General features: G+C 32.6%; 1 protein-coding gene across 1 annotated transcript in view; it reads left to right on the forward strand.

The window, feature by feature from the left end:
* The window catches only part of LOC108729037 (allatostatin C), a 19504-nt gene that overhangs the window by 942 nt on the left and 2708 nt on the right, over positions 1–15854 (forward strand). Inside the window, exon 2 of the mRNA XM_018457951.1 lies at positions 6695–6821. Coding sequence (XP_018313453.1) covers positions 6702–6821 — 120 coding nt within the window. The 5' untranslated portion in view covers positions 6695–6701. The remainder of the gene's footprint in view (positions 1–6694; positions 6822–15854) is intronic.

Raw genomic sequence — 15854 nt, forward strand, 5'->3', positions numbered from 1 at the left:
AAATGTTACTTTTAATAATCATATAATATTATTAGGAGTGGACATATAACCATCCATTAATATTTCAGGAATATTATTTAATATTATATAATTTTAGTAAAATATTATTAAAATGTTATATTTAATATTCTGAGAATATGCCTAAAATATTATTTAATATTAAATAATATTATGCGCTTATAGGGTGCGTACAGTACATACTTTTTTTGTGTATAGAAATCGTAACGCAGATACGCGCGCGTAGTAATCAGTAGAAAGAGACTATCATGATCGGACCTTGCTCGCATACATACGCGAAAGAATTATATTGAAAAAACATTTTTGCTAAAATACGTACTTAAAAATTTAATCAAACATAGATTTAAAAATAATCTTGTTATATAAACTTCTAAATAATTATGTAAGGCGCTCGAGCATGATAAGTGCAAGAAGTTTTGACATTTTAGTAATCCAGTTTAAGCATGCTATCACTGAAAAAAGAAGTATTTACTAAATGTTGAATGAAGTAAACAATAATGAATGAAATTTTAATTAAATGTTCGATTAATATATCCAGAAATATAATTTTACTCTTCCAAATATATATATTTAGTGAGTTTATTATCGAACATAATAATATATATAATCAATCTTTTGATAACAATTGCTGAATATTTAGAAAATATTTAGAATATTATTCAGACATAAATTAAATGGATTACATAATTATAAATCTTCTACAGAAAAGGGGAGAAACAATTAGATGTAAATTAGATAAAAAATAATAAGGGAACGTGGATAGAAAAATACAAATATTTTTGATTATTTATACCATATTACAACTGAACAATTGATTGAAATTATTTTACTTAATATTTAGTAGCTATTATCAAACTCTTTTTCAGTATATAATTATTTTGAACATAATTATTTTAAAGATCTTATAAAATTATTTTCAGATCTGTATCTCACTAAATTTTAAAATACTTCAGCATACCGTTTTTTTCCTAATAAAATCCATAAAATTATTCAGACATAAATTAAATAGATTATATAATTATAAATCTTCTACAGGAAAGGGGAGAAACAATTAGATGTAAACTAGATAAAAAGTAATAAGGGAACGTGGATATAAAGTATATTTAAAAATCGAAACGAAGATTTACGCGCGAGTCAGTAGAAGAGGACTTTCATGATCAGACATTGTTATAATAACATGCGCTGAACGTAGAATCTCTTGAATTGAGATCAAAGATTCCTCTTCACGATTCATTCATTCGTTAACTCCAAAAATCGTGATCGAACGAATCATCCCCAAGATTATTCATTTATTCTTTTAAAATATAATAAGGTCGCGACAAGTACGAGACGAAATAGTCTATAACTACGTAGTAATTTACTAATCTACTTCGTAGTCTATTATGAACACAATTCTCGAATTCCCGTAACATTTCCTATAGATACCTCTCGATTCCTAACGCGAAATCTAATTATTACGCAGATGTAAATTAAATTAATTCTAAACTTATCAATGAACTATTAATTTTAATACCGGCACGAGAGAGAATAATTATGTAGAAATAAATTATATGCGAATGGGAAAGTGTCAATAGAAACAAATTTATAAATTTAAACGTCATTATCTATAAATGAAGTAATTAAATTATATCAATTGGGACGTGAATGAATAATATAGCGATAGATAAATGGCAGTGAATAATAAATTGGATATTTTTCAATCGAAATCACATTCATGAATGTGCGACCTCAAAAAGGTGTGTTCCGTTTTATGAATGATGCGTACGATGTATCATCCTTGTTTAACATTCAGTGAATAACAAGGATAATATATAAATACAAAAATATTATATAAATATAAAGAAATTGAAATTTAATTAAAAAAGTGACGAAGCTCCTATAAATAAAATTCAACAATTAAATAAAATGAACGGCTAATGAATATTTGAAGGGCTAATGAGTTTATGCAAAGAAATTGTACGAGGATTCTCGATAACGTAAAAAATATAAAAATGTAAATAAATATTAATAAACAGTCTTTAAATTTTGTAATAAAAAATCATCATTTCGTGACGTTAAAATGAAGATATTTTGACGTCTCTTGATGTGTTCCTTGAGCTAATTCGAATGTTTTTATGGAAACACTCATCGTGAAAATGATATATCAGCGTAAAACGGAATGCATTCAAGGACTTTCATGTTCGATCGTCGATCCTGCGATTAACAAATTCAAAGGACGCTGAGTTAAAATTAAATAAAAAGGGAATTCATTTGCAAGTGTTAGTTACATTTTTTCATCACTCTTCAGAGGATACGAAAGGCAATCCACGTCCAAGACTGTAAACTTCCCGAATTCCCACACGATTTTTTTGACCTCGTTTACAAGTCACAATATAATTTAACCGTTCGTCGCGTTCAGGCGGACAGACGGGGATAAATTGGATCTTATTTCGTTATTTTCTTACTTCACGCAATAATACGGTTGCACAGGCGCTTCTTATACCATGAGGGTTTCCTTCGTTGCAAAGTAAAAAGCCGCACACGTACAAATGTGAAATGAGGTACAAATGGTAAAACGTGTACGACATACTTTCGTCGTCGATCCTTGAAAAAAATTTACACTGAAAAAAATTTAGTACTAACAAGTAAACATTTACTAACAATAAATTTTTACTCTATAAAAAAAAATTAAATCAAATTAATGATTTTTGTATGAAATAAACATGTTTACATTTAATAAATATTTATTTAGAATTATTCAAACGAGTATTTATTAAAATTTAGTATTTTTTCAGTATAAATCATGCACTTCTGAGGTTCAATTGTGCATTACACAACTTGATAAAAATATACAAAAACGAGCAAATTGACTAGGTATGTTGATCAATATAATATTATAAATATTCTAGCAAATTCGCTCATTTTTGTAATTTTCATCATCTAAACTCTTTATGTAATCATTAAAATCATTATTGATTTCCGTTCTTTTAAGGAAATTTCTAATGCTAAATAGGAGATATAATAAAATAGTAAAACAAACAATGGCAAGCGATAAAATAATAATAAATGGATTATAAATTGGAATGGACGTTCGTGGCTGCAATAGAAAAGGTCCATTTATAATCGGACGTCGCTTTCGTAACAACGTCTGGGAACATCAAAACAGAATGAAAAGACACAACCGATAAATTAGAGCCCTATATCGGTCGAAGTTAGATTTTAAAATGCAAATTCAAAAATGCAAATTCAATCTTGAATCACTAAATATGATATATACTATATGTACTTGACATACGTACCACAATTGTAGTCTAACGAACTGTGCACCGAAATATTTCCGGACTAAACACAATTAAACCACTGTAGTAATCTCGCAAATTAAATTAAATTCTAATAATTTCGATGCTCAATCAGGCATCATATTTCAAAGATGTTAATATGCTGAAAAAACTGTAATTAAACTTATTGCGAAAAATATTATCTCGGCCGGGAGTCGAACCCGGATCTCTTGTATTTCGTACGAGCGTCCTGAGCCATTAGACTATCGAGGCCTTAGTAATATTTTTCGCAATAATCGGTATATATAAGGAAACAACGTCATTCTCGTATATGTGTCTCTCACATATCGGTCTAAAAATTATATTATTGTTTATTCGTCGTGTTTCCTTATACAGTATTTGATGTCGATAACTTGTAATCATATCTCAAATGAATTAACTTAACATAGAATAAGATAGATAAGTTGAGATTCTTTATAGTAACTCTTCATAAGAAATCTACTACGTCTGTCAATTCTATTAAGTTCTCGTTCTTAAATAAATAAATTTACTACGAGTATTTTTCAAAAAAAGATCATAAAATAAGGAGAGATTTCGGAGAAAAGACCCGATTAAAACTTTCGACAAGTCTTAATAATTTCGTTTTAATAATTGGCTATGTTTGTTAAAATAATTCGTCCAAGCATAAAAATCTTTTCTTTAGTCTTTTTTATTTTATAACTTCGTCAAATAAAAATGTTTTATAGAAAGTATTTTTTTATTCTTCCATATGATCGAATCCCTCCGGTTCATCGTGAAATTCATCCTCGAAAGTTAACTTTTAACGCGCCTAACTTTGAATTCCTCTCTTTTTTTATCTCACTTCTTTTTTTCTTTCCTCTCGAAATCTTGGACGCACATGTCGTATTTTATCAATCACATTTTCAGCCTTGCACTTTTAACATCGACGGGATTAATAGACCAAGCCCGATAAACGCGTATTAGCCGGCGTTTTATCTCGCGTTCGAATTATCGTGATGACCTTTTCTAATTAATGAATTAAATTCGTAATGTGCAAACCGCGTCGCCGCGGCGCTTTGTAATTCAAACACGCCACTTTGCGGCGGCGACGTTTACGGCCGCAACAATTATCTGATACGCACAGTGTGGCCAATAATGCGCATCGTTTATTCCTCCAATTAGTGGATTGTGAAACAGACCACGGGTGGCGAGTTTCACTCGTGATGGGCTTCGTTTTTCATTTAGCTCTCTCTCTCGCCCTTTCCCCACCGCCAATGTACTTGCATCTGATGTCTGTACTCCTTTCGCCGACCTTTCATTACATTCCTCCATCGGGACGGAAGGAATCTTGGTATTCCGGTTATTTTTGCGTCGCACAGTAAATTAGTAGACACAAAATTTGTTTAAATACTCTAAAAAATGTTGGTGTCGGCTCGACATCATTTTTGGTTTTTCTATATATTATTTTTCTTTCTTTCTATATAATTTTTCTTTTTATATGATTATAATTCTCACCACACATTGAAGTTAATATCAATAATATCGATATTTTTAATATTAATAATTCACACCATATTGGTGTTAATATTAATAAGAAATAAACAAAAATAAAAATAGAAAATGAGAAATTGAAAAATAAAATAGAATAATGAAAACATAAACATAACGTCAGGAAGTATCGAACAATTACCAGGCATGTTGCTAACGAGCCATCGAAAGTGGACGAGTAAATAATATCAAGAAATAAAATATTACTATTTACTTTATCACGACATAAAATAGTGGGAAAAAGAAAAAAAGAGATATATCTACTTGATTTTCAAACCATTAGTTGATTAAATTCATTAGCGTTATTTTATCGCTATAGGTAATCAACATTGTTTGTATTATTCGGAATATGTGAAACAAGAAGATAGAACGTAAAACACGATTGAACGTTTATAATTAACATCAAGGTTATCAATTAAAACTGTTGAGATGCAACATTATTTTTGGTAATTTTCTAATTCAAACAGAAATCTTGCGAATTCATATATTTATATATTTTTAGGCTTGCTTTAAATACCGTCACGAATTTACGCTGCCATCATTGATTACATTTACACGGATGTTAATAAACCCTTAATTGGGTTTAATAACATCTGTATAGTTATGAAATTGGCCAATCACAGAGTCGTTCCATTCTTCCAAGGAACAGTTATGATTGGCCAATTTCATAACTACGGATGTTATTAAACCCGATTAAGCGTGTAACAGAGGTCATTAACAGCTTGGTAATAATTAACAATCACTAATAATTAACAATCGATTTTCATTTTGACAAAATACTTGGTGCCGCGTGATCATCAACTAGTGACATCTACACACAGAAAAATATCATTCTATTGCTCAGAAAAGTGATTACTCGATTTATTTTCTTCTTTTTAAGTATATCTTTAAGAATCTTTTCTTGATAATAATTTTAAAATATACTTATTACAAATTAAAATATACTTATTACAAATATTATAAAGTTGATCGAAGAAGCGACTTTATATTATAAGCAAATCGAATTTGTTTTAATTTAATAATCTCGATTAAACTTTAATTAAACTTATTAGGAGATTCAGAATATATTTTAAATAAATTTCATGCTTTTGTCAACTTATAGTAGATTTGCAGATACATGAACTTTTGAAATATTTAAAACAAGTAATTATTAATTGCGCACAGTGTATTATATACACAGTGTATGTATATATTTTTCTGTGTCTATTCTCGGATAGTACTTTCTTGACAATCAAAACTTTTGTGCAAGTTGTCACTTGATCATTTTAACGCTTGTTTCAAGACGAAGAAGAAACTTGGCGTATCTGGATTACATTAATTAATTTAAGTAGATAAGAGGCTTAAGATACGCAAATTGGTAGGTAGGGTGCTCAGAACCTCAAAAGAATTTAATTTTATAGCCATATAAAGAATATAAAGAATATAATTATATGTATATTTTTTTTTACTATATTATGTTATATAGTTAAATTTACATTAGTTATATCCTTATGAGGTAAAAGAACGTAAAAATAATGAACTCTAAGATTTCTGGATATCTGGACAATACTTTTTTTTCCAGAACTAAAGAAAGTTATACACCGTGACCACTCTACCTATCCAATTAAAGGTTAATTGTATCTTCTGTAAATATATTTACATTTATATATTATCAATATATAAATTTCATATCATGAAACAATTGTGGGACGTTGCATTTTAATACACGCCAAATTTTTTCTTTATTGTCCAGTTAATCACTTTAATTACTTTTAGCACGTTTATGGGTTTATATGGGATTATAAGTTGCGTCAATTTTTTTATATTTCTCTTTCAAATCACTAGAACTAATAAAAGCAGTTTTATTAATTTATTTTCACGCTTGTTCCCAGATTTGGAATGATGCTGTCCGTACAAAGCACAGTTGCTCTGGCATTAATGCTCTTCGTCTTGGCGGAATATTCGGCAGCGATGCCGACGATCGACAAAGATAAAGCCAGATTTTTTAACAACGTGAATGTAAGTAGAAAGATAAAATTTCGCGATTTTAAAGATCAGTGCGAACCGGAAGGACTTGAAAAATTATATTCGAAAGAGCTGGAAAGTCGATGTTCGAAAGCAAACTCCGAAGCTTTTGAATTTATGAAACGGTAAATCCGTGAGCGACGTTTCGAATCCCGAGAAATCATCTTCGGATTTATTTATATTTCCCTGTTTAAAATCTCGCTTATCGCACGATTTTCATTTTCGTCATAATCATATAGAGGTTTAACGTATCTCGTCCATGTTTAAGTCTTCCTAATTTTCTGTTAAAAATGCACCTATTAAAGTCATTATGTATTGTAAAATCTTTGTTCTGGAGGGTCTATAGAAGAACCTTATATAAATAAAGTTGCCGAAAATGTAAATTTCAAAAAATATTAAACAATAGGAAATAAAAATGAATTTTTTAAAAAGTCACAAAAATCACAAAAAATCCTTTTTTTTAAATTGTTAATTATATTTAATATAGAGATAAATATAAAAAAAACTTAGGAATGAACAGTAAAATTTCTGGTTTCTACAGATGCGCGAGTTTCAAACAAAAAGAATATATTTTTCGTTTCACATTAAATAACCACATTTTTTTAAGTTGTGACAATTCTGATGATTTTTTTTAGAAACCATCTTTTTAAGTTATGACAATTTTTTAAAGGTATGCCACACTCTTGTACGTACTGAGAAAGGCGCGCTTTCACAATATATAATTATACCTAAAGATTAAAGATTCCCGAGAGATTCATCTGAATTTTTTGGTAACCTTTAACCTTTAGGTAACCATATATTATGAAAACAGGCTTAAGTGACGGTTAATTTTGCTGAATGATTGACGAATCGATACTGCCGGAGCTTCCGGATTCACGAAATCGTGAACTCGCGGTGATCCTGTTCGCCTCCGAATAATGGAAAAAAGAATCTGGACCGTTGGAGAGTCTATCAAGTCCCAACTTCCAGTGACACATCAAAAATAAAATGAGAAAGGAAAAGAGGGGATAAGGGAAAAAATCATGCTGGAGAATCAGATTCTGATTCTGATTGCTGATTCCACCATGGAGAAAAATGAGAAAGGCAAGTCTTGGTTTTTTTCATGTAGGACTGCATAAAACTTCCGATTTGATCAGATTGATGGAGGTGTGCAAAATGGACACGGCGAGGGATCCACCTGACAGCTGTCAGAAACGTCTTCCTTTCTCCATCACTTTGTAATAGAACGGGATCAGATTGTCATCACCGCAAGATCATGAGCCCGGCATGAAAGTTTGTCGATACTTGTACAGCATATATTCCTCGACCGTTCGCAATTTTGATCAAGCTACGTTCTACTTGGTACCCTTTACGCGTCGCAACGTTCTATTCTTAAATTCTTTACATTTTTTTCGACAAATCATGCCTATTATATCAATAAAGTACCCTAATAAATCTTGATTCTGCTATTTGCTTATAGCGAATTGGAACGCATTAGTGCGCATTAGTGCATATTAAGGTCGTTGTTATTGAACTGATTAATCTGATTGACAATGAGTGTAAAATGCAAGTATTTCGAAAATAGATATTTTATTTAAAATACAATAATTGTATTTGTATTAAATAAAACATATTGAGGATTTCACTGTTTAACCTATTTTTATATTAAACACACACACATATCTTTACGTCAATTTATATAACGGCTTTAATATTCACCAGTGCGCAGTGAGTGCGCCCAATTGAATTCGCTATTAGACTATTACATTGTTACAATAAATTCGTGTAACCCAATAAGCACAAAGTAACAGTATTATAACATCAATTCACACTCTATAATAATTTATTACGTACGATGTGTGTTATATTATATTTATATTGTTAAGCGTGAAATTAAATTTTAATACTGCTGGTATATGTTACTGTTTTAGAAAGTTTTCAAAAAATTAAGTAAAAAAATTACTTGTAAATTTTTATTTGAAACAATAGTTTGTGAAATAACAAGGTTTTAAATATAGCTAATTACGGACTACATTTAAACGCTGAAGTGCGCACTTATTAATACTGATGTTCATGGACAAATGGCCATCTAAACGTAATCTGTAATTGGTTATATTTAAATCCTCATATCTCAAAAACTACTGCTTGAAATAAAAATGTACATAATTTTTTAACTTAATTTTTCGAAAACTTTTTTGTTGTGGTATTCTGATTCGCGAGTTTCACGACACCTGTATATAGCTGACGTCTTTCCTTTGTTTTTATTTAATTTAAAAAAGTCCCTGCGAAATTCTTCAAACAAAGATTTGTGCGTGACGAAGGCAACGTTACTAACATCAAAGTTAAATTGAGGTATTCAACGGGATTACCCATAAAGCGGAGTTTAAAAAATGTGGGCGAGCGTTTTGCGTAAGCACTGAACTTTCTTGCGCGACTTCGTCGAAGAAAGGTGAAGTAAGGAAGGATCAAAGAAGAAGAAAAGAAAAATGTTTGCCATCGCCGCAAGAATCGCAACTACGTGCATGGCGTCGTCATTACGCAATTTGTTTCCTCCGCGATCACAGCGTTCAATTTGAAAATTCCATTTTGCGGGACTTCCAAGCGCTCGTAATAAAAATATGGTTGTTGGTGATCAGAAACTGACGCTAAAGCGAGAAAAAAATGGAAAAATGTGAGAGAACATACTTTAACCGTCGCAAAATCGACAGTCAAAGGACGCCGCATCGACAAATCGTTATATTGTTATTCGATTTCCCGGCGAGTTTCCGAGGAGAATTTCCACGCCGCAGCATCTCGCGTCTCGTTCCGTTTCCATTAAGCCGTAGTCATACTAGCGATTGTCGATTGAAGGTATATTCCAGACAGTGTAAAGCCGTAATCACACTGGCGTGATTGTGATTGATGATTACTTTTTAAGCCATCGGAGCAAACCAGTCACCGATTGCTTTGCTCTAATTGGTTGAAAAGTAATCGTCGTGGATTTGAATTTAACCAATCAAAGCAAAGTTCACTAACCTTGAAATTGTCTTTCTTCTGATTGATTAAATTCCAATCAATCTCAATTTCAATCTCTGGTCTGATCACGGCTTAATTAAAATCGTAATCACACTAGCGATCCCACGATTGTGATTACTTTTTAACCAATCAGAGCAATCGGTGACTGATTGGTAGAAAAGTAATCATCAATCGCAATTCAGTTAGCAATCGCTAAGTGTGATTACGGCTTTACAAAATGACAACGAATGGCGACACGGTATATAATAAAAGAGGGAGAAGGATGGGAAGCTTTATAAAAACGTTGATACTTCTTTCCAAGCGTTCCATTCTGCAATACACGGAAGAAACGGTTCGAAGAAATTGCATTACGTGTTGCGTAACTGAGCGGCAAGCCTGAATCGCAAATGACGAGATACATGGGGATGCAGGGTGGCACGTAGGTGGCCACGCTAACGAAGATGAACATTCGTTTGAACGTTGAAATCGAGAAAGAAAGGGAGAAAGCAAAAGACAACAGCGAGCATTACGACGCCGCAACGTGCAATGTACGTTTTATAAAAAATAATACCTTGTTCGACGTAATTTAGATTCATATTTCCTGTTAGAAATAGGAAAGATATCATATAAAAAATAAGAGAAAAAGAGAAAAAGAGAGAAGGTTTTATCTACATATATACATTTAAATATATACGCTCGCATTTGTGTGGCAATGAATATTTATCATTGCAGTTTATGAGACAATATTTTTCATAATAAATTAAATTATTTACAATTCTTAAGATGCTTAAATTAACATCAAATTATTGCTATCATTCGAAGATGCTTATTAGCATCAAAAATTATTAAATTGATTATCAATTTAATATGTGATATTACCAAGATTGGGAAAGCTATTTTATAAGTTATATTTATAAGTTACTTTTATGTTACCTTATATATGTTTGTTATAGAAATTGAGTATAAACAGTAATACAAAATTGGAGCAAATAATAAAATATAATATAAAAAATAAGATACTTGAACTTATTGTAGATATTCAATTTCTACACTGAAAAGTAACTTATAAATAACTCGTAAAGTGACTTTTCCAACCCTGGATACACTATTATTTTAGTTCTGCTTATGATTGTGTTGCAAGACTGAAAATATAGTTTATTTCTCTCCATTTACTGATTTATTTTCGTCGATCTAACAGTTGTTGAAATTGTAATCAATAAATTTAGCGTGTTAAAATAGATTTAAAAGTGTTAAAAAAATCGTTTTCACTTATATTTTTATTAAATTACTTCGAATTATTTTGAGGCTAAAATAAAAAAGTGGAAACCAGAGAATTTCTGACGTAACTATGTTTTCCATTCATGGTAAGAATGTCGTTACGACCGCGTGAAATCGTAAAAAAAGTCAAGACTGCGGAAAGAAATAAAGAAAAATAATCAAGAAAGTATGGAAGTGACGGCGGCCAATAAATCTGTGGATTGCCGATAATCGATAAATTGTCGACGACAATCGGATTTTTGTGGCGTTCTCCCTCTACTCGTTAAATCTGCATGCACAGGGGTTTAACACCCTCTCTGATTTATCTACAGCTTCGCATCTCAAACTGTGTATAATAATTTGACATTAAGAATTTAATCAATAGGTAATCCTAAAGAGAAAGATTTTTTTTAATATTAATCAAAAATTTAATTTTTTTCTTGGAAAGCCGAAAAATTTAATTTATATTAAAATATTTTTTGTACAGTTCTGTTTTTGTTTTTTTTTTTAAATGATGAACATTTGTTACAGTCGGTTTTAAAAATTTTCGACATTTTCGTAAGGTGTACGAATACATTACCTATACATTAATTATACTCGTGTGACATCGAATATTCCGAGAAATATCACGCGAACAGTTGACCCGGGAAAGTTTTCTAATATAAAGTTGCATAATGCGCTGCAATAATTTCGTAAAAGGCAGGGACATGAGGATAGAAGAGAGAAACGATCCGAGAGAAAATTTCTCATACGAAATTACGCGATATCGCGATTATCGCGAGACGAGCTCGTTATCTCACAGTATTTTACAATTTACTGTTGGAACTTCATTCTCTCGCTCGTCTCATGCACGGCTCACTCCCTTGTATCGTTTAGATACCCCAGAAACCCAAACGCTTTTTCGGTACATCGGCTTTTATTTCCGCACTGCGGGGTGCGTTCGAAAAATGCCGTGACGGAACTTCGAAGAAGAAGTTGCGGTCTTTTCATTAAATAATCAAAGGAAAACCTAACAGAGAGGATAATCGACGCTATAAGAAAGGATGGTATTCATAATCCGATCTTCTATTTAAGATTCTCATTTTAAGCTCAATCAACCCGGTCTTTATATTCGTTTGAATTTTGCTTTGAATCCGTGTGAATTATGCGCGAAACGCAATTGCGCGATAAAAGCGACGGAGAAGCTGAAATAAATATCAATAGAACCATGTATGACCAACTGGAGTCATCGACAATAAATACGACAGTTGCCCCCCCTCTCTTTCTCACCCCTCACCCCTCCCTCCCTCAACCTCATCCCTCTCCTCCCTCCCTCCCTCCCCTCTCTCCCCCTCTCTCATCCTCTCCTCCCTTCTCCACCTTCTCTCTCCCACCCCCCTCTCTCTCTCTCTCTCTCTTTCCTTAACCCCCGACGACAATTTATGCCCCATTATACGCCACGCTAACGAAAAAGCGTGCTCGCCTTCGCTTGTAATGCGCCGCGAGCGGGTATACTTTTCGCTTTTTATTATCAGGGCATTAATGGGGGGTAATCGGGTTTCTCACGTACATTTCTCTGTTAAAATCGTGGCGTATCGCACTGCGGCGCGTTGTCGGTTCAACGCGGATCGCGTTTAACTTGTTCGTTTTGAAGCTTGTTTACCATGAATAAAGTTATGTATATGTAAGTACAAACATTAAAACATCTTATCATAAATTCTAAAAGTGAATTTAATTTCATAAACATTTCATAAACATTTAATTTCATAAACCTTTCATAAACATTTTATGAACTTAACTTCATAAAAAATTCTCAAAACGTCATAATTTAAAAAGGATAGTTTTTAAAGATTGTAAAAAATGAACGTAACAAAAATGACATTTAATCATGTTAAAAACAAATTCTTTGCCGATATTATTTGATTAGCCAATAATTTTCTATCTAGTTGAAAAACGGTTTTTTCTCTTTTCTAGGAAATATAATTTTTTAAACAATTGTCACGTCCGGACTTCGTATTTTTCTATTATTAATCTGATGGGAGAGTTTAAGTAAAAAAAGGAACGGATAAAGGTAGGGGCGCTGAGTGAGAAGCGCGTAGGATGGAACCTCCCCTTGTGAAAATTTTTCATATAATTTTTCATAATTTCTCTATATAATTTTATAACTTTCTCACATTTTTTTATACGAATTGGAACACTTCTCAGAAAATCTACATCTTTTCTCAGAATTTTCCACAGATATATATTAATTATGAAATATCGTAAGGTTTCCAAGATCTTTGTAAGTATAATTTCTGATAAAATGTTATAAAATCTATTTAAAAAATTAAAAAATATTTCTTTTAAATTATGGGATGAGAAATCTCAAAATATCTCAGAATTCACATATATAAAAAATTCTGAGAGAAGATGTAAACTTTCCGAATATTTCTGAGTATTTCTGAAAAATATTCCAATTCGTTCAAAAATTATAAGAAAAATTTTCACCGACTCATCCAAGCGGTATAGATATGTTTCTTAAATGATTTATATAATATATATTTATATAATTCGCGACAACTTTCGTGACCCTTTCGTCACTCTTTCAGAAGTGCGTCATAATAAGGCACATATAGCCAGTGACGCTCTCGCGACAACGAGAGTTGTCATCATACAGAGTCCGTAAGAAAGGGCAGGAAGGTGAAATAAATGAAAAAGAATTATATTCATTCGACAATTTTTATTTTTAAACTACACCTCTCATCTCTAATGACACATAGACCGGATTTCTGTGGCTTTCCAGTTACTTTTATAGGCCGCCACCGAAGGTGACGGGGTTGGATGTGGAGGTGGATCGAGCCGCATCAGGCGCCATAGTGTGGTTTGAAACCGGAGATCCAATAACCGAACGATCAAACTCCCTATGTTCCCTAAGTTCTAATTCCCTTAATGCCTTAGTGAGACGCCTCAACTATCGTCTCCAGCCGCCTCGCCTGGATCTGCCCATCTACGTTCATGATGACTAATTATAACATGTCGAGAGAGAGAGAGAGAGAGAGAGAGAAGGTTGATGGAAGAAGAAAGAAGAAAAAAAAGAAAAGAAATATAAGATCCTGCACGCGAAGTGGGTAACGAGATTAAATGGAGCGAACTTAAAGCGCACGGCTAAGGAGCGCGTTATTAGGTTTGTCGCAAGCTGCAACATACTCCTACCATAGCTCCTACTCATTCTATCAAGCGCGTTGGAGTGAATAAGAGCTATGGTAGGAGCATATTGGAACATGTTGGAGCATACGACGCGAACAAACCTATTGTTCGGTGCGTGGAAGGTGACACAGAACGGCTCTCTGAAAGCGCGCTGTGCTTAGGAGAAGAAATGCAAAATGCACGAATTCAAGTGATCGCGATGCGCAAGGCTTGATATGGAAAACGACCCTCAGGTTAGAGCGCTCTGAATCTGGAAAAAGAGAGGTGTAAAACGCGAAACACCATAGGTTCTATGGGGTAGTACCCGTCTCGCGAACTATATTCCCATACAGCACAGAATACCGCTGCAAAATCTCTGCAATATTGCTGCAACTTTTATGCAACTTTGTGCTGTAGGGTGATTACGCTGTAGTAATTACGATAACTTTTTTAATTTTCAATTCAAATTTTATTACAACTTAGGAACAAATCACTATTCAAAACAAAACTTTATTATAATTAATTATGAACAAACCTTTATTCAAATCAAACTTTATTACAATTACTTATGAACAACTCTTATACGACTCAATGTGTACGCAAATACAATCGAGAAGCCTGAAGGGCAACGACTCGAGAAAACGTAACTCGAACTAAGAGTGAAAATTTAGCAAGTGAAATCATTTCAACAGAATATTACAAATGCTCGAAATTTTACAATTGTCGTAAATGAGACTTATTGTTAGCTGCGAAATCACAAGATTGCGCGTGAAATTTATAAGTATTACTATGAAGAGTCATCGTAATGGCTAACTGCGGAGTCCGCGTAGCGAATAATTCTAAGTTCGTACGGGTGAAAATCCTAGCTACCTCGAATGATTCTAAGTCCTCTCGTAACAGATTATTATCGATCCTATTCGGACGAGATTCTAGTGCGAAATAAGCAAACCGCAGGCCTCGCAGGACCCGTTTATATACTAACAAAGGGGTAGCGTCTCGCGGCAAGGGGGTGATATTGAGTATCATTCTAGAATATTCTGCACGTCTTTCATGTCAAATTTATTAATTCCCCGATCGCAGGATTTTAATAATCGATGCGAAGAGCGAATCTCCGTGAGCGACTCTATGATTAGATGTGCTCGGTTTCGCTCGATTTGCATTTGCAAAAGCATATCGGTACTTATCGTTTTTATGCTCGTGTTTCCACGTATTTCTCGTTGCTAACCGAATATTCGCTTGACGACAGTTGACTTATTTCGTACCTATCTGTCGTTTATTACGCCTAAAATTAATGCTCGTTATTTAATCTGCTATTTTAATGTCATTTTATGCTTTATAATTCAATTTGTCAATTATAATTTGTGAGAATCTATAAGAATATTCTCCTCAGATTTTTCTCAATAATTATATACAAAATGTTTCTAACTTTGCTACTCGATTGCAAAAAGAAAAGGAGCAATTCGTGTTCAGAATCCATAAATTATAAACAATTATTCTTATTTGCGCAAGGAAATACATAGGTCGTCTGAAAAGTTTTGAGCCTCAACATGAAGATGACATTACTCGTCAAAACAATTTTGATACTATAATCGTACATACTTTGAAAGATACCTGCGAAAATTGTAGCTACTTCCGGCGCTTAGTTGTTGTTTG

The sequence above is a fragment of the Mycetomoellerius zeteki genome, unplaced genomic scaffold (assembly GCF_001594055.1).
Source record: "Mycetomoellerius zeteki isolate Tzet28-1 unplaced genomic scaffold, Tzet1.0 scaffold698, whole genome shotgun sequence".
NCBI lineage: Eukaryota > Metazoa > Arthropoda > Insecta > Hymenoptera > Formicidae > Mycetomoellerius > Mycetomoellerius zeteki.